Source organism: Ctenopharyngodon idella, chromosome 9 (genome assembly GCF_019924925.1).
Source record: "Ctenopharyngodon idella isolate HZGC_01 chromosome 9, HZGC01, whole genome shotgun sequence".
NCBI lineage: Eukaryota > Metazoa > Chordata > Actinopteri > Cypriniformes > Xenocyprididae > Ctenopharyngodon > Ctenopharyngodon idella.
Window position 1 is genome coordinate 23,277,874 of NC_067228.1, and position 26,956 is coordinate 23,304,829.

Below are 26,956 nucleotides of genomic sequence, written 5' to 3' on the forward strand. Positions count from 1 at the left end.
TGTTACTGTATTCACTAATCTTCGTTAACGTTAGTTAATGAAAATACAGTTCATTGTTTGTTCATGTTCACAGTGCATTAACTAATGTTAACAAGATTTTAATAATGTGTTAGTAAATGCTGAAATTAACATTAACAAAGATTAATAAATGCTGTAGAAGTGCAGTTCATTATTAGTTCATGTTAACTGTAGTTAATGTTAACTAATGAACCTTATTGTAAAGTGTTTCCATTTATATATATATATTAGAAAAATCATATTAAAATGTGAGTATCAAATATGATACATCAAGCTTTTGAGGAATGTTTATTTGTACATCTCTCAATCGTCATTGTAAAGTTAAAGAAATTACATCCGCGTTACGTAAATCTGAACGTTGGAACTATTTTGACCCTTCGCGCTTTCCATAACCCCCAAAACAAACTTCAGAGTTATTCTGCTGTCAAGTTCTGTCGCGAGCTTTCTCGTATTTACAGATATCAAAAGCGGACAGCGATTCTCCCTTAAACTACTGCGGAATGTCATATATTTAACGTAAATCTGTGTGCAAAGTTTTGTAAATACACTTATTGAACTTAATCGAGCGTATCTACTTTTTGTTTGCTCTATAGGGCGGTTTTAATGTGCGACGAGCTTGATTTCGATAAAGATCTAGTAAATATGTGAGTGAAGGCGTGTGTGTCAGCTAACGTTACTTTCGCTTGTGAAGTCAGTTTAATTCACCATTTGACCTCAGTTAGTTGCTGGAGTGGCTGTCACACTGTCTAAAATGGATTAAATCATGCTCATGGAGGAACAGAGCAGGTGTGTACTCATTTCTGTTGTAAAATGTCACTATTTGAAAAGGTTCGTCTAAAAATTATCTTTCTGTCATTACTTGCTCTTTCTCGTGTCGTTTTAAACTAGCATGCTGTTATTTCTCCACCCAGTTGAACACAAAATTGATTTTAAAGGATGTCGACCGCTTTACATGGTTGTTCATGCATATTAAAAATGAATGCGTTTGTTCCAGCTCTGGAGAAGATGAGGGCTCTAGAGAGAAAGGTGTGCTCTACAGATGGCAGGGCTATTTCTGCAGTGTAACCCCAGAGAGACTGCTTCTGTCCAGGCCTGTGCTTCATGCTGCACTGGGGACTTTACATGGACTTCTGCTGACAGAAGGTCAGATCTCTTGACAAGTAAAGTAAGCTGTAAATGAGGATGAAATGACCTGATAATTCAGTTACATTCATAAGTTTACACGCACTTTGCAGAATCAGCAAAATGTTAATAATTTTAACAAAATAAGAGGGATCATTAAAAAATTGCTTTTTATTTTTAGTACTGCCTTCAATAAGCTATTTCACACAACAGATAGTCCACAAGACCAAAAGAATAACTAAATCTATAAAAATGACCCATTCAAAAGTTTACACGTGCTTGATTCTTAAAACTGTCATTACCTGAATGATCATAACTGTTTACATGTATTGTGATTGTGAGTTGTTCATGAGTTATTTGCTTTTCCTGAGCTTTTAAAGCTGCAGTCCGTAACTTTTTGTGGTTAAAAATGATCCAAAATCAATTTTTGAGCAAGTACATAACCAGCCAGTGTTCAAAACTATCTCCTTACCTTAGCCCGATTCACAACGGTAAGCTTGCAATAATAATAATTTTATAATAAAGTCGGTACTGGTAGTTTTCCACTGGAAATTTACGTCATTACGTTTACATAGAGAAGGAGTCTCAGCTAGTAGCTATATGGCTGGTGAGGATGCTGCAGGTAGCGGGTAGCGCAATTTATTGTAATGCTTTTTTCTCAGTTGGTCAGAACAAAAGTGGCAGACATGTTACTTATTTGTTCAGATGACATTTTCCGGTGAAAATTGTTATTTTGGTCATACTTCCAAGACTACAATCTGTGATTCCGAAGTACAGTATCCACACCGGTGCGGTGACTGACAGCAAACATTAGATTCATCCGCGCTGAGGAGCCGTGCCGATGCACAACCCACGTAAAGATGATAATTACGCAAATAACTGCGATTGCAGGTTTCAAACTGAGATGGCGACAAAGAGGCAAAACTTACGGACTGCAGCTTTAAAGTACCTTGAAATTAAAATGAACAATTCTTATGATGCGTTTAGACTCACGTGAGATCACAGCAATGGCAAACGACAACCATCCAATCAATTCCCAAAATCAAGTCCTGCCCTACATTTTTTTCTTGTTTGAGAAGCCGTTTTACTCGGATATACCTCTCAATAGGGAAGAAAAGACTATTACATATCATGTCCTTTTCATGCTGACTTTAAACTGCGCACAGTTCTTCAGAAATATTCTGCAAGTCCTGCACATTCTTTGCTTTTTCAGCATGTTCTGCATATTTGAACCCTTTTCACATTGGTTGTATGATTTTTGAGACCCATGTAAACTTATGAAATAGGATAAAATTGATTACACACACATATTACATAATTTAATTTATTCCCCTGAGATTCACTTTGTACATTACTAGTTGTGTTTTTGTTTGCAATAATATTTTAAAATTTCATGGCTGTTTTCCACCCTGTCTCTGACCTCTTGAACATGTAATATTTTTTCTGCGGTAATAATTTAAAACCATTTTTACTGCTTGGTTATAGTACACTTTTAGCACTTTAGGAATTGGAAGAACATTTTTGAGAGTTTTGAAAGTTAGAACTGTTATTTCAAAAGTATTCTTAAATACGTATGTCAAAAAAAAATTGAGGATGGATAGAGATAAAAAGATTTCTCATGAAATGATCTTTTGGACACATTGCCTAATTGTCAAACATATTCCTCTCTCAGATGGGCATGTGTATAGTATAGGCGAGCAGCCATGGAAACGAGTCAGTTCTCAGCCTACCGGCCCTGTTTTAGAGAGCGCACTGAAGGAACAGCATGTGATCTCTGTGTCGGCGGGCAGCTTTCACTCTTCTGCTGTAACAGAGGATGGCCTCGTCCACATGTGGGGTGAGAACTCCCACGGCCAGTGTGGCATCTCTGGAATAGACCAAGTACCCAATCCCACTCCCGTTAGTGTGGTGGATGGTGAGACCCATCCTCCGCAACTGGTCCAAGTCCTAAATGTAGCCTGCGGAGCGCAGCACACTTTGGCCCTGTCAAGAAAGCATGAGGTGTGGGCCTGGGGTAGTGGCTGCCAGCTGGGACTGGTTACCAACATATTCCCGGTATGGACACCCCAGAAGGTGGAGCATTTAGTGGGAAGATATGTGGTTCAGATCGCTTGTGGTGGGTTTCACAGCCTGGCTCTGGCTCAGTTTCTTCCTTCACAAGAGGCCAGTCAGCAAGCTCAGGATAGATGTGGGCAGTGTAAGAAGAACCTTTACACCATGACTGAAAAGGATGACCATGTTATTATTTCGGATGAGCATTACTGTCCACTTGGAGTGGAACTGGCTGATTCTAAACAAGGTCGGAGGTCAGGACAAAGCTCTCCAGCTCAGACACCACAAACCAAAAACTCCTCGCCCAACTCCCAAGTATCCCCATTGACCTTGAAGAACACGTGTGCAGGTCAGGGATCCTCATTCGAATCTCAGCAAAGTACTACAAGCCAGGAGACTCAACTAGACCTTGCTGTATCTGAGGCTGGGAATGTACGTCTACGACGAACCAAAAGCACTCCTTACCCTGATGAGCAGGCTCTGAAAGACTACCTCAAAAGGATTTCGGACCAGACCCTCGCTGAGCAGGCTGACGCTACCTCTGTGGGAGGTTCCCATCCTCCGAGCCGCCAGTCATCTCTCACGTGTCCTTTCCGATCAAACCAAAGTGATGAGCTTACACTACGTCCCTCTTCACCAACACTGAGCAGACCTGATGGGATCACACCTTCTGCCAGACAACGCAGTGCATCAGATAGTGTCACAGACCGGAAGCACTCTCTCCATTTTTTACCAACACTGGATTCCACTTCTGATGATTCTTCACAGCACTCAAGTGTGGATGGAGGCATTTGCCTCAGTGAGCTTTTAATCAGCAATGGATGTTTATTTGAGTCCTGTGAGGAGGGCGTAGAGACTGCTGGAATGGACTTCTGTCCAGCCAATTCTCTGCAAAGTAAGAAGAGCACCAGTCTGACGGACATCACATTAGTGGATGCTGAAGCACATGCTCGCAGAGGGTCTTTTCCTGGCTTCTCTCCAGGTATTGTAATCCTCATGGCTTTTTTAAAAAATGTTTTTATAAAATGTTATGCCAGTGGCTTTACCATTTTATTTAATCAACAAGAAGTGTTTAATTTTTGTCGATCCAAATGAATCCAATCCGATTTCAGATTCGGAAAGTTCTGTTTATATAAACCCTAAACATTACATTCACATATGATTTTACATGTGCATTATATGTATTCCAATATGTCAGAAGAACTTTTTATTAAATATTTAGTAAATATTCAGTCTCCTCCACTGACTAGCTTGTTACATGTAAGATGTAAATATGTATACATACTGTATGTACATCATGGCACCGTGCATGTGTGTATACATTATTTTTGAATCCAAATATACAGATTCAAGCGTTTACATGCTTACTTTTTTCTATTAATCAGATTATTTCAGGTCTGCACCACCTCTTCGAAACTGATCAAAATTTCCTTTGGAAACTACCTAATCATCACAAAAGAATGATCAATTTTTGTGTTTTTAGTAAAGCTTTTTTTTATTTTTTATATTTGTTAGAAATCACAGAAATGATTCAAATTCTTAAATTTGCAAGGCATAAAAATTTATGTAAACTTTTCAGTTGCAATGCAGCACTGGCCTAAAAAGGCCTAAAACTCTATCTCAGCGGGCCATCATTATTGTTGAGGCCAGCCGACATAGTAAAGCATGTCCTGTTGAATACTAGTACTTACTTTATGGAAACCCCCTTTTATGAGACACTTTCGCTTGCAGAAGAAATGAATCATGGCTGACTGCACACAGGGTATTTCTACAATGCCATCGGTTACTGAACGCTTTTATTTTGCATGAATCTGCATCCACGTTGATGGTAGTACCAAGACCACTGTTGAAACAACAAATTACTTTAATAGTATAGTGCACTTTAAAGGGACAGTTGACCCAAAATTAAACGTTCTGCCATATTTACTCACCCTTATGTTGTTCTTAACCTACGTGACGTACTTTTTAATGGTCAGAAAATTAATGGTCACAAAACCAAATTTAAATTCTTCAAAATATCTTCAGGTTTGGAATGACATGAAGGTGAGTAATTGATAACAGAATTTTCATTTTTGGAGAATTAACCCTTAAAGGATTAGTTCACTTTTAAGTGAAAATTAGCCCAAGCTTTACTCACCCTCAAGCCATCCTATGTGTATATGAATTTCTTCTTTCTGATGAACACAATTGGAGATGTTTTAATAAATATCCTGACGCCTCCGAGCTTTATAATGGCAGTGAGCGGGATCAATGAGTATGAGCTGAAGAAAGTGCCTCCATCCACATCCATCCATCATAAACGTGTACACCACATGGCTCCGGGGGGTTAATAAAGGCCTTCTGAAGCGAAGCGATGCGTTTGTGTTAAAAAAAATAAATAAATAAATAAAAAATTTAATAATTTAACAAGTTATAAATATCTAGCTTCCGCCAGACTGTCTTCCATATTCAACGTACGAAGAAAGTGTATCTTGACTGGACTTCGTAACTTGAATACGGAAGGCGGAAGCTAGATATTTTATTTCATAACTTGTTAAATATGGATTTCTTTTACACAATCACATCGTTTCGCTTCAGAAGGACTTTATTAGCCCCCCGGAGTCGTGTGGAGCACACGTTTATGGTGGACGGAGGCACTTTCTTTAGCTCATACCCGTGACCCGTGACCCGTGCCATTATAAAGCTTGGATGCGTCAGGATGTTTATTAATATTTCTACGATTGTGTTCGTCAGAAAGAAGAAAGTCATATACACCTAGGATGGCTTGAGGGTGAGTAAAGCTTGGGCTAATTTTCACTTAAAAGTGAACTAATCCTTTAAAGAACTTGTTGTAGAAATTCTACTTTTTTAGTAGAATTTAGAATTTTTAGTACACTGTCTTGTTGTATTACAGTGTCGCCTTCTGACAGTCATCGAACCAACAGTTTGAGAGGTGCTGTGACAACTTCTTCTACCTCAGAATCCAGAAATCTCCTTCCTTCCCTCTACACTGAGGTGTGGAGTTGGGGGAGGGGCCAGGAAGGTCAGCTAGGTCATGGAGACTATTTACCCAGGTACAATAGAGCCCTCATAAACACATAAGTGTTTTGTTTATGTTTAACTGTTGGTTTCTTTGACCACAGTGCATGACTGGAAACATTTTTGTTTTCTCCTTGCAGGTTACAGCCTCTCTGCATTAAGAGTTTAAGTAAAAAGGAAGTTGTCAAGATCACTGCTGGAGCAAATCACTCTTTGGCACTGACAGCTCAGTGTCAGGTAAGGAGGGACTTCAGATTTGAATTTTTCCATTTGATTATAGGCTGCAACTGTGACTGCAGAATTCTTTTCAAAGAGTTTTAAGCCGAACATAATGTTTGATTTAGAGCAAAAATGTACATACATTATGAAAAAAGACACAAGGTACAAGACTTTATCAATGAGGATATTATTATTTATATTTATATTATTTATAAATCATTGCAAATGATGTAACAGCAACCTGGGTTTTTGCTTCTTAAATTTTAATTATGATTTTCTTATGATTTCCATTGATTGTTTGCTTTATACAAACTTTTGCCTCAGTATTGTAGGGGCCGTTTACACGACACCATTTTCAACTGAAAACTTTTTATGCATTCAGGCCGTTCATTACACAACAACGGCATTCTGGGGGCCTGAAAACAAACTTTTGAAAACGGGTTTCAAAGTGCAAGTTTTTGAAAATGATTGTCTCAGTGTAAACTACAAAATTGCAGATTTGTGAAAATGGGAAGTGAAGTCATGCGCATGTGTATTACGTGTTCAGTCTATAGGTACGTAGTGTTTCTTTACAAAGTGACATCACCAACTACTGGTCTGGCAGCATAATACAGTGTTTTTAATCCTTTTCACGGATCCATGTGAATGGGGATCATTTTGATAATGTTGTCATTTAAATGTGTAAAACGCAAAGAAAAAAACTTTTCCGTATTTAATACATTGTTGTCGTGTAAACGTACCTTCAGTCATTTTTTTTTTTTTTTTGTCATTTTTTAAATTTTTTAGATTTCTATATGGTTTTTAATTTTTTTTTTTTTTTTTAAAGAAATTTTAGTACTTCCAATTATTTCAGTTACTTTCCAAGGCAACATTTCAAATTTTCATCTATTTCATTTCAACTTTATTTCAGTTACTGAAAATGATTTTTAATAGTTTCAGTTTTAGTTCACGAAAAAAAACTGGTTTAATTAGTTCCTTGTCTGTTTATTTTTTTATAGGATATTTTTCTTCTAGATCCCTACAGTTTGTTTTCTTCTGTCACTTTTTCTTCATAACAATCGGTGTGTATTTCCCCTCTCTCACAGGTTTATTCCTGGGGAAGTGACAAATTTGGCCAGCTGGGTCATATGAATGCTCCCTGCACAGTTCCTAATCTCATCATGGTATACATCCTTTAATTTTTTATGATGTGCAGTCACCTTTTCTGCAAACCTACCCTTTTAAGGCATACATTTCCTTGTATAAAAATGTGCGGTTGTGCATGTGTCGATAGGTCTCTGACGGTATCCGTGTGTGGGACGTGGCAGCAGGGCAAACGCACACTTTGCTGCTGGCTGATGGAGACTGTTATCAGCCCATTCTCTATTACAGCGGAGAGCAGGTGCTGGAGAACACTGACAGTGCTCATCCCCTCTCCGGGACCTACACCCAGACGCCCACCCTTCTGCCCTTCTGCATGAATGTTCGTATCGACTGTTGTAAATGTTTACTCTGTTGATGCAGTTAATTATTTTTGCTGCGGATAGGCTGTTAGTAAAAAAAACAATAAACTCTTAAATTAGCTGATGCCATTCTTCTTCATTTGAAAATTGTTACAAATACAGTACATCATTACAATACATACCACAAAATCAGCGACAAAGAAAGAGAAAACATTATATATTAATGATAAAAATGCAAGAATTAAATAAAAAATAAAAACTTAAAATGTAAAAATAAAATGTTTGAAATAAAAACTATAATAGTATAAAAATGATACTAAAATAACACTGACATAGAGGCATGCTCTAGTCTAGAGTTGCTTTAAAGGGTTAGTTTACCCAAAAGTGAAAATTCTGTCATTAATTACTCACCCTCGTGTCGTTTTACACCCGTAAGACTTTCGTTAATCTTCGGAACACAAATTAAGATATTTTTGTTGAAATCCGATGGCTCAGTGAGGCCTCCATTGCCAGCAATGACATTTCCTCTCTCAAGATCCATAAAGGTACTAAAAACATATTTAAATCAGTTCATGTGAGTACAGTGGTTCAATATTAATATTATAAAGCGACGAGAATATTTTTGGTGCCCAAAAAAAACCAAATAAATGACAGAATTTTCATTTTTGGAACTAACCCTTTTCATTTTTTGGAACTAACCCTTTAAATAGATATCAGTGATTGGTTGGTATATATAATATACTGGAAAGTAATGGTGTTAGTTTTAATGTTTGTGATTCATTGTTTTATGTAAAGCAGTAATTTATTCAAATTTTGCTGTGTCCTTTGTTAAGATTGGCTATGTGAGCCAAGTGTTTGGAGGAGGATTGAATTGTTTGGCCTTGGCTGATCAGAACGCAATGGGTTTCATAGCGACAGTCCACGAGCTCGCTTCGGCAGAGAGGAAATTCTACTGCATCCTCAGCAAGGTGAAGAGCCAAATCCTAAGCCCCCTGCTAGCTCGTGGTATGTAACGGATTCTTTTTACTCATTGCACATTTTTGTTTCGATCTTGTTGATTGTTATTGGGTTTTTAATTGGATATTGATTGTATCTGCTCTGTTGTAATGTAGCGAGTTTGGCATTGTCTCTGGGACAGTCCTCCATGTTGCTGTTTCAAGAGATGGCTGGTAGTTTCAGCAAGCTTTGCCATCTGACAGGACAGCACTCAGCATCCCTCACTAACTTCCTGCAGCGAGGCAAAGTGATCAAAACACTGGTCTTAATCAAGAACACAGCCATTTTCATTGACACCTATAAAGAGCAAGTATACTATTCATACTCAAAGAGAACAGCATCTTTTATATTTTAAAAATCTCTATAATAACACCACAATTGATGATTTTTATCCTCAGGTACAGCGATCCAGTGGGAAACTTTCTTGTTATGGGAGGATTCCAGTCATTGCTGAAACCCTCACAGTGCGTTGCCATACTTGAGTCAGCGTACTCATTAATATATCATCTATGGGCATCACAATAATATATATGCTATCATTAATTGTCTGCGGTTCTAGTTGTACAATCACTCTTTGTTCATGCATGATCTGTTTCTTCAGAGAATTATTTGGAAAGAAACTGGAGTTGATACAGTCTCTGCTAGAGTCCAAGGAGAAGAACCCATCACCCTGTGATCTGTTAGTCAGCTTGTTTTATATGCCCTTGCAGCACCTGCATGGGTATAACAGATTACTTCTGAAACTAGCCAACTGCTTCGAAGTGGTAAGAAAATTATCCATTTCTCATTATTCTCTTAAATGGAATGAAAGTGGCATGAAAATACTTGACATTAATCTTTTATTGTTTAGAACACTGAGGAATACCAGTGGATTCAAAATGGCTGCTCCAAATATGAAGCTTTAGCTCGCCTTGTCAGCAAGCAGAGAAAAGATGCTGAGGCCACTTTCAATTTCTGGAAGAACTTCAAAGGAAAGAATTCGGTATGGTACAGAATATGAATATGGACTTATGTTGCAGTCTCATAACTGTATAATTATAAAGCAGATAGATGCAGCCCTGGCTTCTGATAGGAAACAGCTATGATGCGCAATACTGCTGTCCCATAGCTGCTATTTTTGTTGTATAGCACCATTTTTATATAGCAAGGACTACTTACACTACCGTTCAAATTTTGGGGTCAGTAAGATTTTCCAGAATGTTTTTTGGAAGAAGTCTCTCACCAAGGCTGCATTTATTTGATCAAAACTATAATTAAACAGTGATATTGTGAAATATTATTAGAATTTAAAATGACTGTCTTCTTTTTTTTAATATATTTTTATTATATTTTATTCCTGTGTTGGAAAAGCTGAATTTTCAGCATCATTACTCCAGTCTTTATTGTCACATGATCCTTCAGAAATTATTCTAATATGCTGATTTGTGCCTCAAAGAAACATTTTTTATTATCATTATCAATTTTGAAAACAGTTCTGCTGCTTTATATCTTTGTGGAAATCGTAATGGACTTTTTTCAGGATTCTTTGATAAATAGACAGCATTTTGTTTTAAGTATGAATATATTTTGTAACATTATCGATGAATTGAATGCATCTTTGCTGAATAAAAGTATTCATTTCTTTAAAAAAAACACACACACCAAAAAAAAACGTATTGACCCCAAACTTTCGAACGGTAGTGTTTATCTTTTAGCTGAAGTGAATTTGGTTCACATAATAAAAATTCAACAAGATGAACCTAATGTACTTGCTTAGTAAAATTCCTGCTGCACATGTAGCCCTTTAGCTAGATTCCCAATGTAGCACTGCCTTGCATGTTAATTTATTACAAACCTTTCTCTTATGATGCAGTCAGGTTGGAAAATTAGCTTATTTGCCCAGCAGCTATTATGTTTCAATTAAACTGTGTAAAAGAATTCATACGTGAATGAAACACACAAAGCATGAAGTTCTGACAGCTGATGCATCGATCATTCACATACTGTATATATAACATAATTTCTTGATCTGAGAAATATAGCAAACATATAGAAAACACCCTCATTAGCATGAGTGCGTGTGAAGAATACTTGCATTGTGCATTTGAGCTGCAACAGTCTACTAAGATCCAAACAAATAGAAAATAAGATGAACTTTTTATTCTTATCAAATATGTCATCATTACTAAGCTACAGTATTTCTTGTCAAAGATCAATATGAGAATAGTTTTCAAAAACAAATAAGAAGAAGAAATGTTGGCCTGCTATAGTGGCTGGTACATAATGCAGAACAATCCACCACATTGTTGGCTGATGTTAATTTCGCTCTCTGGCAGCAGTACTTGTGAATGTATATTACTTCCCCTGTAAAATGTGGTTAAGTTGACCTACTTACTATTTCTTTTAATGAAATTTAATTGCTCAGCATGCTGCAAGGCTAAATCCCCAGCAGATATGACCACATAAGTTTCAGATACGTTTCTGGTTAGTTTATGTGCAAACCTGTTGGTGGGTGGGCAGATGCATGTGCACATGTGATGTGTCTCCATGTGTGCAGTTCTCTTTATGTGACCATCTCTTTCTCAGGAATCCCTGCGTAAGCCATCTCGTCGTCTGGTTTGTGAGAGCAGTAATAAAGCTCTGACGTTACAGAACGCTGGAAGATTCTCTGCCAGCTGGTTCATCCTCTTCAGTGATGTCCTAGTTCATGCACAGGTTAATACATTTTTACCACAAATTTTACCACCCTGTAATTTTCATTACACTCATTTTTTCGTGTTATTCATGTTCTTTTTTTTTTTTCATTGTCTTCACTCATTCAGGGCACTATTCCATCAAAGAAGCTTGTGAGTATTGTGTATTTCAGTTCCTGCCTGCACAGAATCAGTGTAAACTTTAGGGCTTGACTTGAGGCATTGAATGCATTTTTGCACTTTATAAGCCTGATATGTCCATGTGGAAATTGTTGCATATTTAAAAACATGCTGATATAAGTGTCCCAAGCTAGTCATCAATTGGCATCTTTTACTATTTTTACTTTTAACTGAAGTGCATTATTCTGCTGAAAAGAAAAAAAAATACATGTAGAGTTATGCTATGATCTAATCTGATAAGAAAAAGAATGGGCGTCAGAGATGATATTTTGAATGTGAAACCTTGCTTTAACTTGGAATCTTTTTTATATACTTATTAATTTGCACCAAACTTTAAACTTTAAAAGAAGGTCAAAAATGGAATAATAAAAAAAAATAAAAAAAATCAAAACCTGCAAGACATCATTTGGTTACACTTTTTTTAAAAGGATAGATAGATAGATAGATAAATAATACTGAGAAATATTAATTAACTACATGTACTTACTATAGGGTCAGGTTAGGATTAGGGTTGCATGTAATTATGCATCATTTAGAGTTATTACTATAGTAAATACATGTAATGTGTAAAAAGCTCCATTTAAACTTTAAAAAGATATCAGTTATTGTTTTCAGTGTGTGTGTGTTTTTATTTTCGAGTATGCTGGCTTATTGCTTTATATCGCTTTGTGGTTTTTGAAACTTGAACTGTGTTTGCTGTGACATTTTGCTTAGTTGGTCTGTATTTCTTCTTGGTGCTATGCCAGCGGCTTGAAAACATCAAACATTTAAATATTTCAATTCCCTCTTTGTCTGCACAAGCTTTTAATAAGTTTTTTTTTACAAAGTCTGTCAGAAGTAGTACCCCTCTGAGTTGTGCAACCGATTTATTCAAGTTAGACAAAGACCCACATACTATCATATAATGTCATAGCACATCATGTAACATATCACATCATAATATATTGTGTCATTGCATACTTTTTATTTCCTTTTTTTTTTTTTTTACTTTGTTGATTAATGCTTTAGTTGTTGTGAAATGTTTAAATATTGGGTGTGGTTTCCCATGTGCAAGAGAGCATGTCATTATTCTGGTTTAGGTATATGGGTGTGTGTTTGTGTGGATAGCTGGGTAAAGCTTCTTTAAAAAGTCTTAAAAATGGCTAATGTGTTTCTTCTTACAGGCAAATCTGTTTTATTCACAAATTACCAGATATATTTCCTGTTTAAATGTTCTTTCTTGACTCTGCAGCAGCACAGCATGCAAAAGCTTTAGTTTTATTCATGTAGAAGAGGGAGTGGTTTGCCTGTGTAACTGAATAAACTCTTTCTTTTTTTTTTTCTTCAGTTCTCATCTCACTATGTCTACCCACTTGCTACACTCTGGGTGGAGCCTATCTCAGATGAAAGTTTGGGCCTGTAAGTTACTCATCTAAACATCTTTTATCTTTCATTTAAACAGTTCTAGTACATTTTAGCATAGTTTAATTTTGCATGGCATTTCATTAAATATTAACCCGTTGGGAATGCTCTTGCACTTAAATGGGAGTTTCAAGGACACTGTTGTGCCTATACAAAAAAAAAAAAAAAAAAACATTTCTGTCCTAGTTTAACCTTTAACTGTCATTGCTAGACTTGCCCTTAAGCTGACCACACCTGAAGATAGCTTTGTTGTTCTGGCATCTTCTCCTCTGGAAAAGGTAATGCTCTGATGCAGTCAGAGATTGGTTGAGAAGTTTCTCTGCTTTGCGTTAATTCTGCCGCCCTCTTCCTATCTCTTAGGGAAAGTGGCTGAGAGCCATTAACCAGGCCATTGATGACGTGCTTGCTGCAGGCCTTAACAGGAGGACACGTGGGTCTAGAAGTAGCCAGAATGGAGATCCTCCTGTGTCACGTACTTCCACCTACACTTTCAGCAAAGAGGGCCGACTTAAGGATGCTTTGTATGAGGGCCGCTGGCTATCAGGCAAACCTCACGGCAAGTGAGTGCATGCCCATGGTGACTGTTTGTATTCACACTCTATACAATAAAAATATTCTTCATATAATTGCTCTTAACAACTTTAAGAAGGTCTGTCATGCATTTATGTTTTTTTTTAGTTAACCACAGTGGCAGTCCTGGCTAACTTGTTTTTTTCTTGAAATATTTGAATCCACTGTGGATTCACTTTTTAATTTTTAATGTCATTGTTATCGGCCCAAAAAGAAAATTTGACCTATATATTAAAACCGATAAATAATAGCTTATTTCCTTCTGATGAGACACTTCAGATGCGCACTGTTCACCGTGATGGTTTTGAATTGCTCAGTATGATTGGAGTCACTTCAAAAAGGAAAATACAGTTAAGTACAACATGTGCAACGCAAGTCTGTCATATAGGCAACATAAAATTATAATGAGAACATTATAATTGTGTGCTTGGGACATGGCTTTTAAAGGATTAGTCCACTTTCAAATAAAAATTTTGTCATCCAAGATGTCCATGTCCTTCTTTCTTCAGTCGAAAAGAAATTAAGGTTTTTGATGAAAACATTCCAGGATTATTCTCCTTATAGTGGACTTCAGTTGGCCCCAAATGGTTGAAGTTCAAAATTACAGTTTCAGTGCAGCTTCAAAGGGCTTTAAACGATTCTTCTTCTTCTCTATTAGAATTCCGGCAATGTAGACGCTGCTAAGTGTATTACTGCCCTCCACAGGTCAAAGTTTGAACTAAATTGTCATATACAATATGCTAGTGCAAGTAAATAACAATTAGTTCAAACTTTGACCTGTGGAGGGCAGTAATACACTTAGCAGCGTATACACTGCTGGAATTCTAATGAAGAAGAAAATGACCGATCGTTTCACTAGATAAAACCCTTATTCCTCGTCTGGTATCGTTTGAAGCTGCACTGAAACTGTAATTTTGACCTTCAACCATTTGGGGCAAATTGAAGTCCACTATAAGGAGAATAATCCTGGAACGTTTTCATCAAAAATCTTGATTTCTTTTCGACTGAAGAAAGAAGGACATGGACATCTTGGATGACATGGGGGTGAGTAAATTATCAGGAAATTTTTATTTGAAAGTGGACTAATCCTTTAATGGTGAAACTTTTGACTTTGTAATCAGGTGCTCAAAAATTATATAAAAATTTGGATTTAGATTTAATGGACAATATATTGGTTATCGGCTTTCAAATATAAAGAATTATCGTTTATCGGTATCAGCCAAAATGTTCATATCTGTGCATCCCTAGATTCACTATGATACAGCATCATGTTGTAGCTCAAAATGAAAGTGGCTCTTGAGTGTTACTGCGGTTCATGTGTGATACATGTGCCTTCTGTTCTCCTTTTCCTTAAATAGGGGGATTCTGAAGTGGCCAGATGGGACAGTATACTGTGGGACATTCAAGAACGGGTTGGAGGATGGGTCAGTACACACACTGTTAAAGATGAACATATTTGTGCATGCAGATTCTTTATGTACACTGCAGTTCAAAAGATGGGGTCTGTAAGATTTTTTTTTCTTTTTAAGAAATTAATACTTTATTCAGCAAGGACACATTAAATTGATCAAAAGTGACAGTTAAGATATTTATAACGTTACCAAAAATACATTTTTAAATAAAGGCTGTTCCTTTGAACTTTCTATTCATCAAAGAATCCTGAAAAAATGTATCACGGTTTATACAAAAATATTAAGCAGCACAACTGTTTTCAACATTGATAATAATAAGAAATGCTTCTTGAGCAGCAAATCAGCATATTAGAATGATTTCTGAAGGATCATGTGACACTGAAGACTGCAGTTATGATGCTGAAAATTAAGATTTGCCATCACAGGAATAAATTACATTTTTAAATATATTAAAATAGAAAACAGTGAAATTGTAATAATATTTCTTAATATTACTGTTTTGTACTGTATTTTTGGTCAAATAAATGCAGCCTTGGTGAGTAAAAGAGACTTCTTTCAAAAACATTTACCAACCCCAAACTTTTGAACAGTAAAGTATATGCATTTTATACTCATTTCTGTGCAGATTTGGAGATTATATGATGCCCAACACAACCCTCAACAAGTTTGAGCGTTACCAAGGTCACTGGAAGGAGGGGAAAATGCATGGCTTTGGCACATACTGGTAATAACTAAATAAATGTGTGTGTATTAAATTATATCTTTGGGTCATTATCAGTTTATCAAAGACCCTGAACATCTTAAATTGCTAGAATTGCCATCTAATACCTTGCCCATGTTCTGATTGCTCTTTCTTCTCAGGCATGCTTCAGGTGAGGTATACGAGGGCTCGTTCAGGGAGAACATGCGTCATGGTCACGGCATGTTACGGAGTGGGAAGTTGGCCTCTCCCTCCTCCAGTAGTGTGTTTGTGGGTCAGTGGGTTCAAGGGAAGAGAACAGGCTATGGGGTGTGCGATGACTTCAGCAGGTATACACATTGTAGTTACCAAATTTGAGATTTTAAACATCCTCCTGCTATAAACAACTAATGAAACTAAACCTTTCTATATCTCCCAGTGGAGAGAAATACATGGGAATATGGCTTGATGACCAGCGACATGGAGACGGGGTCGTTATCACTCAGTTTGGATTGTATTATGAAGGAAACTTCTCTAATAACAAGATGATGGTCAGTTGAGCTGGTGTCAGTAGAATATTACATAAATGCCTGCATTGAACAAAGTGCCTGTAAATTTGCTGACATCGAATACACACATACACTTGTTACACTAGGTACAGTGTGTACTATTATTTGAGCAACTTACTAAGTCTTGGTTTCTGATACAGGGCAATGGGACTCTTCTCTGTGATGATGACACAGTCTTTGAGGGCGAGTTTTCAGAAGACTGGACTCTGTGTGGAAAGGTGTGATTGAAATAATGTGACAGTTTTCTGTGACAGTATATCTGTTGAAACCATATTTGTGATTTGTGCATCTAAATGCTTGTGTGTCTGAATCTCCTGTGGTTTTCTGGATGTGAAGGGTGTTCTTTTCATGCCTAATGGTGACTCTTTGGATGGGGTCTTTGATGGTCACTGGGGAACCGGTCTGAGAGTGGCTGGAACTTTTACAAAACCCTTTGAAACTTTGAGGAGAGAAGTCAAGATGCCGTAAGTGTGTCATGAATAATGCTTTGGCCTACTGTATATTTATTTGTACAGTATTTTTACATCTGTGTGTGTGTATAGTGTGGCTGGTCAACACGCAGTGCCTGCAGAAGAAAAGTGGAAAGCCGTGTTTGAGGAGTGCTGGGGCCGACTTGGCTGTGAAACTCCTGAGCAGGGAGTGTATGAGAAAGCCTGGGAGAACATTGCCATCTCCCTCACTGCCAGACGCAGACAACAGAGAGATCGGTATGTACACACACATGATGAATGAGCAGAGGTGCAGTCACATTAGACTTGTAACACACAAAAATGCTTTGTACCCTGCAACAAATAATGAAGGATATGATGTCTCTCTCTTTTTTATTTTTTTTTAATAAATATGAAATGACAAATATTGATTCAATAGTTCACCAAACTTGTCTTGAACTTTGGTACGCAAAAGAACTTATTTGTTTATTTAAGCATGAATATAAGTGTATTGAGCATCTTAATGTCTGAAGAAATGACTAGTGACATATGTATGTCTATAGTCCAGAGGAGCTGAGCCGATCTCAGACTAAGATGCTGGAGAGTCTTGAGGTGATTCCTCAACATGTGGGCCCTGTTACTGCAGACTCCTACAACAACATCCGTCGTTATCTCATGAAGGTGAGACTTCCAAAGGTGTATTAACACCAAGTCTGCAGAACTGTAAAGATGCCTCAATAAAGCATTTGGACACTCATTGGACATTTGGACATGTCATTGCAATGGATACAAAATATCAAACCAAGTGAAAACAGATGATGCTTGAGCTTTTTCAAAACTAATATACTTTTGTAAGCCATTTTTGCAATGACTTTTGAACTAACAAAGAGTAGAGGAGAACTGAGTTCATACATCGTGTTCTCACAGGTGTCCAAACAGAGCAACCACAGGTGGACATGTTCCACTAACATTTAATAGCTATTAATTGTCCAAATACTTTTTGATGCCTTGAAATATATTTGTCTTCAAAATAAATGCTTCAGAAATCATTCTAATATGCTGATTTGGTGCTCAAGAAATTTATTATTATCATTGTTGAAAACAGTTGTGCAATTTTTGTGAAAATGGTGATAAATTTTTTTTCAGGATTCCTTAATAAATGGAAAGTTCAAAAGAACAGCATTTATTTGAAATAGAAATCTTTTGTAACATTATAATTGTCTTTACTGTTACTTTTTGATTAATTTAATGCAACCTTGCGGTATAAAAGTATTAATTTCTTTAAACGATAATACCCCAATCTTTTGAACAGTAGTGTACATTTATGCATTTTAAAATGTCTGAATACCTCCTTTTAGGCCTGTGATACCCCTCTGCACCCACTGGGCTGGCTGCTGGAGACCCTCGTCACTGTGTACAGGATGACCTATGTTGGCGTGGGCTCCAATAGACGCCTCCTACAGCAGGCAGTAGAGGAGATCCAGTCATATCTAACACGCATATTCCAAATAGTCAGGTAAAAAGTTCAGGCTTTTCTGTGATTGCTTCACGACGAGCTTCCACATACCCAGTGCTTTAAATGCTAGTGAAGCATTTTGCAAAGTTCACTTTCCTTGTAGTTAAGGCTCTGTTCTTCTTTCATTATTACTGCTTTATTACATAATGAACTCTGGCATGTCATTATTTTCATTACAATTCTCATAGACCACTGTATATTAATTGATTTTCCTGACAAAGTTGTTGTTTTTCAAGTGTTATAAATATTTGCCATAGGTTTCTGTTTCCTGGCCTCCCCGAGGATGGAGGTTTTATTCTAGATTCCTCCACTTCCTCAGATGAGGGCACAGACTCTCTTAACAGCAGTATACACTCAGAAACTCCACAGCATGGGTAAGACAGCACTAGTATGACTGAACCAATGTTTTGCTTTACTGAGTTTTGCATCACTACTACATTTATTCAGACATGGAAATAGTGGATCTGTCCCAAACCTAGTGGGCTGCCTAATATCTGTGTGTGTAGAATAGTTAGATACTTAGATATAGATATATACTGTCGTAACAATTGAACAGGCTTGTGTGTGTTGTGTGTGCTGCAGTTGGATAGTGAGCAGCTCAAGTCTTCTCCTGCCGGTGTTGCTGCCGAGGCTTTACCCTCCTCTCTTCACCCTCTACACACTAGAGAAAGAGAGAGAGGAGGAAGTGTACTGGAACTGTGTGTTAAGACTCAACAAACAACCTGATCTCGCCCTCCTAGCCTTCCTTGGAGTACAACAGTAAGTGACAAAAGTAACAGTACCATAAAAAATATTACTCTATTGCCACTATAATTGCATCATACAGTGTGTATGATGCAATTATAGTGGCCCTAAAAAGTGTTTTGATGCTTAAAGGCCAATTCACACTACACCAACACAAAGTTGGTAGACAGTTTTGTAGTTTTTAATTGTTAAAACAATGGATATATTCTTTAAAATTAAGACCAAAAGTATCTGGACACGTGTCCTTCCTTGGTAATTAGTTCAAAGACAAAAATGCATCAGTAGTAGTCAGTTCAGTACCACTCTCTATGAAGCCTGTATTTATAATGCATGCATAATGCCTCATAAAAAAAATCTTATATGTTGTATCATCTCATGAAAAATCATAATGACAGCTATTTAGCATTAATAATACTGACTTTATAATGTGGTCATAATCATTTAAAAGTGCTCCTTGTCTGCTTTTAGTAAAGTAAAAAAAGACTATGTCGCCTCTTAAACAGCCATATTATAAAGTGGTTTAAACTTAAGGTAAAATGAAGACATTAAAATTAAAGGGATAGTTCACCCAAAAATGAAAATTCTGTCATCATTTACTCACCCCCAAGTTGTTTCAGACCTGTATGAATTTCTTTCTTCTGCTGAACACTAAAGAAGATATTTTGAAGAATGTCAGTAACCATACCTTTGATGGGCCCCATTGACTTCAATTGATTGTTTTGACCAGGTAAAATTAGAATGAAATAAAACAAGTAATCAAACGTAACTGTAACAAAGAGGCAGGAACTGGCAAATGTTAAACGTAACTTTAATCGTAAAAAAAATTAAATAAATAAGCATATAAGCATAATAAAAGTTTCGGAGCTCCGGACTCGATCCACTCCTATGGTTCTCGGTTATTAAAACTTTAATACATTAGCTCATCCATGAACATGATTTCTGCCTGAGTCCCATCTGATTGCTTTCCATGGGCCGTGGAAGTGAAGACGACAACTCCCATGATTCCAAGCTCATTCACGGCATTATCAAGCTACGCCTTTGTATTTGAATAAGTGACCTCTAGTGGTGAAACTTACAACACTGTACCTCTATGTCTACGAAAATGTAATATTATATTTAATATATTTAATATTTTGTTTCTAATGCAATGAAATTGTTATATTTTATGCGTGGATTAAGTGTTCAAATAATTTCTGTTGTCTCTGTATACAGTATAATGTCTTAATCAAAGCCTCAGTCCAGGAAGGACGGTAGCTTTTACAATATTGAAATGAATGTCTCTTTGTTTTCCAGAAAATTCTGGCCAGATTCTATCTCTGTTTTGGGAGAGATAAAGCAGGTGAACCTTTCTGCCATTTCTACGAAAATAATCAGAGATGAAATGTTGGTAAAATAAATAACTTAAATGGTTCAATTGGATTTATTGGACAGGTCTTGCCTAGTACTAAAGATGCCTGCTTTGCTACTGCTGTTGAAACCCTGCAGCAGATCAGGTAAAGACAGTCTGTGTGTAACTTAGATAGAAAAACAACAACAACAACACTTTAGTGGCAACTTTCTTATATATTTTTATTGTTGTCTTTGCTTCTACAGCACAGCATTCACTCCCTCAGACAAGTTACAGGTGATACAGCTGACCTTTGAGGAGGTCACCCAGGAAGTGCAGGCTCTGCTTGGGCAGGAGTTTCTGTGGTGCATGGATGACCTCTTTCCAATTTTCCTCTATGTGGTGCTCCGCGCACGGTACTTTTCCAAACCTTTCACTGCATATAGACCTCATGGTAATGAAGTTACCAGTTGAAACATTCAGTCTGCCCATGTAAAAAAACTTTTACTTGTGAACGTGTAGGATCAGAAACCTGGGCTCTGAAGTCAGTCTGATAGAGGACCTTACAGACTCCAGTCTACAGCTGGGACAGCTTGGGTTCATGTTGACAACTCTCAAAGTGAGAATGAAATTGCATTTTCTTTTCTTTTTTTTCACACACATTCAGGGACAAGAAACATTACTACTTTCTAAACTGTAAGATCATATCATTAGAAATCAATTTTACCTTGATCATTTAAGATTAAGCTTGATGTACCTATGCAAGTTGTAGAACTCAAAACTGAATAATAAATGTATCAAATGAGCACTTTTAATATTGAGGGCTGGTTTGATGGACCAATTGTTTTATTTGGAAAGCTAAAGTCTTTAAGGATTTGAATGAATTTTAAAGATAATCTCATCACATACAATCACTAGTCCCCTTTCATTCTTTTCCAAATTTTTACTTTAATCTCTTTCTCTCTGTTTATCTCTGCCTTTAGGCCTGCTACAACCAGATTCAGCTTGAGAAGACTACATAGGATGGGTTGGTGTGTGAGCAGTGCAGCTGCAGCTTTGCCAACTTGCACACGTTCTTATGGAGCAGGTGCCATTTAAATAGACACGGATTACAGGTCAAATCAAGATGTGCTCATTTATTTCAGGCCTCAAGAAGAGGCTCACATTCCACTTAAGCACTCCCTTAAGCACTGTGCTACAGAGATAACTTTGATTTTTATGTTTTGATACTCTCAAACTGACCATTTGACTGACAGTAAAGTTGCGCCTTGAAGAAAAACGTACATTTCAACATCCATATTAACTGGGCAGAAAAGAGACTTACTCTGTTTTATACAAAATCGTTATACAACCAGAATTATTCAAGCACTCACCGTGTGTTAATATTTTATACCAGTTCAACTGACACTCATTACTATATGACTATGTATTATTTGGTATCAGTCTGTTACTGACTTATCTACTGATACTCCAACTAATGATAATGCTCTGATGAATCAGATGAAACTATATAATTGTATCAGAGCAGTACCTATGTACTAAGGTATCTCTGGGTTTTGAGTGAGAGCAACTTGAACAACATTTACACTATATAAAACTAATAAAACTTAAAAAAAAAAAAAAAGTATTATATAATATAGCAATGAACAAACAGCAGCATTTATAATATTTTGCTATAGAAAATGCATAAACTACTAATGAAAAGTTTGAGTTCAGTAAGATTTTTTAGTGTTTTTGACAGAAGTCCCTTCTGCTCACTAAGGTTGCATTTTTCTGATCAAAAATACAGTAAAAACAGTAATTTTGTCAAATATTTTTTATAATTTAAAATAACTATATTCTATTTCAGTATATCTTAAAATGTAATTTATTCCTGATGGCAAAGCTGAATTTTCAGCATCATTACTCCAGTCTTCAGTGTCACATGATCCTTCAGAAATCATTCTGATATGCTGATTTGCTGCTCAAGAAACATTTCTTATTATTAATGTTGAAAACAGTTGTGCTGCTTTTTTTCTTCTTTGATTAATAGAAAGTGTAAAGAAAACAGCATTTATTTAAAGTCAAAATCTTTTGTAACATAAATTTGATCTTTTTAATGTTTTCTTGCTGGATAAAACTATTAATTTCTTTAAAAAAAATCTTACTGACCCCAAACTTTTGAACGGTAGTGTATATAAAGTATCCATCCGAAGGAACTTCATTGGTTTTTGGAGAAAAAAAAAATAGCTTGTTACTGCAAAAACTTTGAAAACAAGAGTTACTGTCACGTTACTGAAAAATGTAGACAAATTAATAGTATCGCTACTTTTAACTTGTAAACAATCCTAAAAAATCTGATAGATGCATCCCTATTAACAACCAACTTCTGTTTGGGTTACTGGTTTTGTTGTGATTTTGCACACTGTACAGGGTTGCTGTGTTTTTAAATACATTTGAAGTCTTGTGATGCAGGTATTATAAATTGCAATGAAATTGAATGAAATTGCAATGAAATTGAACAATGTCATTGAAGCACCTACATGTGAAGATGGCTTGCAATATTGAAGAGAAAACTGAAGTCAGATAATGTTGTGATGTATTTTAACTATATAATCTGTGTAACTCTGAAACAACATATAACAATATATTCTAAAAGAAATGGTTTCCATTTCAGCATATGACAGCACACTGACATGAAACACTTTATGAAATTTGATTTAGTTGTAATTAGATCTACTCTTATTAAAGTGTACCAGAGTGAATTTAAGATATATTTAGAGCTTATACACTGGAGTCTAAAGTAATTTTTTCAATCCATGGCATTTTTACACTATGCACTATGCAAAACTATGCAAAAAGGGAATAATATTTAAGGCAGTGCCCCTGAAGGACCTCAGAATGGAGTGATTTCCACTGGCAAAACTCAATAAGCTTTACATTTTCAACTTTTTTCACGGGCAAACAGATCAAGCACTGTGTGTGTGCGTGCGTGTGTGTGCGCGCGCGCGCTTGTATACATGGTTTATGAGGACACAAATGTGTATAATGACATGGGTATTACAACGTAAACATGGTTTATGAGGACACTTCCTGTGTTCTTGTAAACCAAATGGGTTAAAAAACATACTAAACGGTAGGGCTGTGACGGTAGGCATGACAACCGCGCCACCGGCGGTAGTGTGACATCGTGTGTGTATATATATATATATATATATATATATATATATATATATATATATATATATATATGTATAATATAGAGGTCGCGTTAACCGAAAATTTTCCGTCATTTCCGAATTTTTTTAGCAGTGAGGAAAAAAATCTACAGCCCGTCCGTCATTTTGACAGATTATGTAGCTTGTAACTGTAATTCCCACCCTGTCCAGTAGGTGGTGAGGCGAGTTCAGTCTCCAGAATAAAATGAAAACGCTTGATTACACACAGACTAGCACCCTAGTTTAAGTCAATTTTATAATAATAAAGTTACTTATGCTTACTTACATAATTCATTTTTGTTATTTTTCTCACTGACTATAAGTTTATGGTCAACGAATGGATTTTCTGAGGTATAATGTTACGTGATACAGATTTCGGTAAGCTACTGTATCTTTCAACATATTTTTTTTTTTTTTTTTTCATTCATGTTTATTTCATTCTGTACAGTAGTAAAGAGGAAAGGATGATCGCATTCACTCACAATCCGTGACAAGTGTTCAAGATGAAAACTGAAAAGTGACGCAGTCTTTGATCAACTTTCTTTTCATAATATAAATAAATGCATAGCCTATGCCTATTTTCTTATCCTGTAAGTTCGTGAATAAAAATGAAAATGTGGACGAAATCAGAAGCTATTAAATGTCTAATCATTAAAATATAAAAATTAAAATGACGGGTATTGATTATGATGGATTTTTTTTTACGATCCTGTCCATCAAAATGACGGCGAAACGCAAGTCTAACGCAACCTCTGATTATATATATATATATATATATAAACAACCCCTTCTGACTCCACCACCACAACACCGACGGTTGTTGGAGATTTACCACCGCGGTAGTAAAAATTTGCCACCGTCACAGCCCTACTAAACGGTGTTTTTTTTTTTTGTTTTTTTTTTTTAATTCAAAAAATGCAGACAGTTTTCTGTGATGGGTAGGTTTAGGGGTAGGGGTAGTGTAGGGGGACATAATGTACAGTTTATACAGTATAAAAGCCATTATGCCTATGGAATGTCCTCACTAAGATAGCAAAACAAACCTGTGTGTGTGTGTTTTGTTTGTTTATGTGTGTGTGTGTTCGTTCCAGGTGTGTTTTCCTCTAAATGCATTTTTTTTGTACATTTCAACATGCACTGAAAGAGTTTTGCTGATATGTCACACAGCCTTAGTGTGAGATCTAGTGATCAACCGATATATGTTTTTAATGACAGATTGCAGGATTTACAGTCATGTTAAAAAGAAAGTACACCCTTTTGAGTTATATGGTTTACGTATCATGGCATAATAAAAATCATCTGGTCTTTAGCAAGTCCTAAAATTAGGTAAATACAACCTCAGATGAACAACAACACATGACATATTACACCACGTCATTATTTATTTAACAAAAATAAAGGCAAAATGGAGAAGCCATGTGTGACAATCTAAATACACCCCATGATTTAATTGCATGGAAAACCACCTTTTGCAGCAATAACTTGAAGTAATCATTTTCTATATGACTTTATCAGTCTCTCACATTGTTGTGGAGGAATTTTGACCCACTATTCTTTGCAACATTGCTTCAGTTCATTGATGTTTGTGGGCATTTGTTTATGCAAAGATCTCTTAAGGTCCCACAACAGTATTTCAATCAGGCTGAGGTCTGGACTTTGACTGGGCCAGTGCAACACCTTAAATCTTTTCTTTTTCAGCCATTCTGTTGTAGATTTGCTGGTGTGCTTGGGATCATTGTCCTGTTGCGTGACCCAGTTTTGGCCAAGCTTTAGCTGTCAGACAGATGGCCTCAATTTTGACTCAAGAATATTTTGGTATACAGAGGAGTTTATGGTCAACTCAATGACTGCAAGGTGCCCTGTGGCTGCAAAACAAGCCCAAATCATCACCCCTCCACCACTGTACTTGACAGTTGGTATGAGGTGTTTGTGCTGATATGCTGTGTTTAGTTTTTGCCTAACTTGGCGCTGTGCATTATGGCCAAACATCTAAATTTTGGTCTCTCCTGTCCAAAGGACATTGTTCTAGAAGTCTTATGGTTTGTTCAGATGCACCTTTGCAAACCTAAGCTGTGCTGCCATGTTCTTTTTAGAGAGAAGAGGCTTTCTCCTGGCAACCCTTCCAGACAAGCCATACTTGTTCAGTCTTTTTCTAAGTGTACTCTTATGAACTTTAACATTTAATATGCTAACTGAGGCATGTAGAGACTGAGATGTTGCTCTTGGGTTTTTTGCAGTTTCTCTGAGCATTGCTGTCTGATCTTGGGGTGAATTTGCTGGGACATCCACTCCTAGGAAGATTGGCAGCTGTCTTGAATGTTTTCCATAATCTTCCTCACTGTAGAATGATTGACTTTAAATTGTTTGGAAATGGCTGTATAACCCTTCACAGATTGATGGCTGCAACAGTTGCTTCTCTAAGATCATTGCTGATGTCTTTCCTCCTTGGCATTGTGTTAACACACACCTGAATGCACCAGACCAGCGAACTGCCAAAACTTCTGCTTATATATAGATGATCACGCTTGATGATGAACAGTTAATAAAGGTTGTTTGATTAGCAGTGCCTGACTGTTACTTACTCTCTTAATTCCTATGGAAGCAGTAAGGGTGTACTTAATTTGTCACTCACGGCTTTTCCATTTTGGCCTAGTTTTTGTTAAATAAACCATGACACGATGTAGTGTTGTTGTTCATCTGAGTTTGTATTTATATAATTTTTATACCTGCCAAGGACCAGATGATTTTTTTTTTTATTACAGTATGTCCTGATATGTAAACCCATAGAGTTCAAAAGGGTGTACTTTCTTTTTCACATGACAGTATACATAGTATGACTTGCTAAGAAATTAAGCAATTACTTCACACAAAAAATTTGTTAAATTCTCCAAAAAATCTAACATTGGGCAAATATTGAAAACCAACCAATTGTTGGCTGGTGCTGTTACTCACAAATTGGCGTAATATTGTGTGATTAATCGGCCTACCCAATATTTCGGTCTGTCACTAGTTAGGTCATTGTCATTCACTAGGCTGGTTAATAAGGCATTGCTTATGAAAGTCATAAATACGACAGCAGCTTTACTGCTACGCTGTATAATGGCTGATTTTATTTTTGTTTTCAGAAGATTACTGGTTTTGATAATTTACTTGCACTGTCATTGTATTTCTAATTATTACTGTCACCTTGAAAATGAATTTGTTCAACACATTTGAATTGAGGTCATATGAAATTTTCGGAAAGACTACTTTAATAAATGTTGCATAACTGGGTGATGAAACTTAAGTTGTGGTTTTTCCTCTCTGTCACCTAGCTTATATAGTTATAAATTGATTATAATATAGATAATGTAGAAAAGTTTCAATTTAAGAGCATTATCGTTGCATTTATCAT

The 26,956-nt window shown here is 36.4% G+C and overlaps 1 protein-coding gene across 2 annotated transcripts; it reads left to right on the plus strand.

Moving 5' to 3' along the window:
- Positions 1 to 418: 418 nt before the first annotated feature.
- als2a (alsin Rho guanine nucleotide exchange factor ALS2 a) lies at positions 419 to 26,835 on the plus strand. Of its 2 annotated transcripts, XM_051905426.1 has the most exons (33): positions 419 to 804; positions 1,013 to 1,161; positions 2,813 to 4,174; positions 6,086 to 6,245; positions 6,351 to 6,447; positions 7,515 to 7,592; positions 7,703 to 7,891; positions 8,705 to 8,876; positions 8,984 to 9,173; positions 9,266 to 9,331; positions 9,469 to 9,631; positions 9,718 to 9,849; positions 11,433 to 11,561; positions 11,669 to 11,692; positions 13,047 to 13,117; positions 13,332 to 13,398; positions 13,481 to 13,680; positions 15,049 to 15,114; positions 15,728 to 15,826; positions 15,964 to 16,131; positions 16,221 to 16,332; positions 16,491 to 16,568; positions 16,687 to 16,814; positions 16,893 to 17,057; positions 17,342 to 17,459; positions 18,137 to 18,294; positions 18,552 to 18,668; positions 18,877 to 19,053; positions 20,332 to 20,377; positions 20,470 to 20,531; positions 20,632 to 20,781; positions 20,888 to 20,984; positions 21,349 to 26,835. In XM_051905426.1, the coding sequence occupies exons 1-33, from the start codon at positions 782 to 784 to the stop codon at positions 21,385 to 21,387; spliced, it is 5,052 nt and encodes a 1,683-aa protein (XP_051761386.1). In that variant the 5' UTR covers positions 419 to 781; the 3' UTR covers positions 21,388 to 26,835. The 2 variants fall into 2 exon arrangements, with proteins under 2 accessions (XP_051761386.1, XP_051761387.1); XM_051905427.1 differs by lacking the exon at positions 419 to 804 and having other exon boundaries at positions 1,052 to 1,183.
- Positions 26,836 to 26,956: the final 121 nt, after the last annotated feature.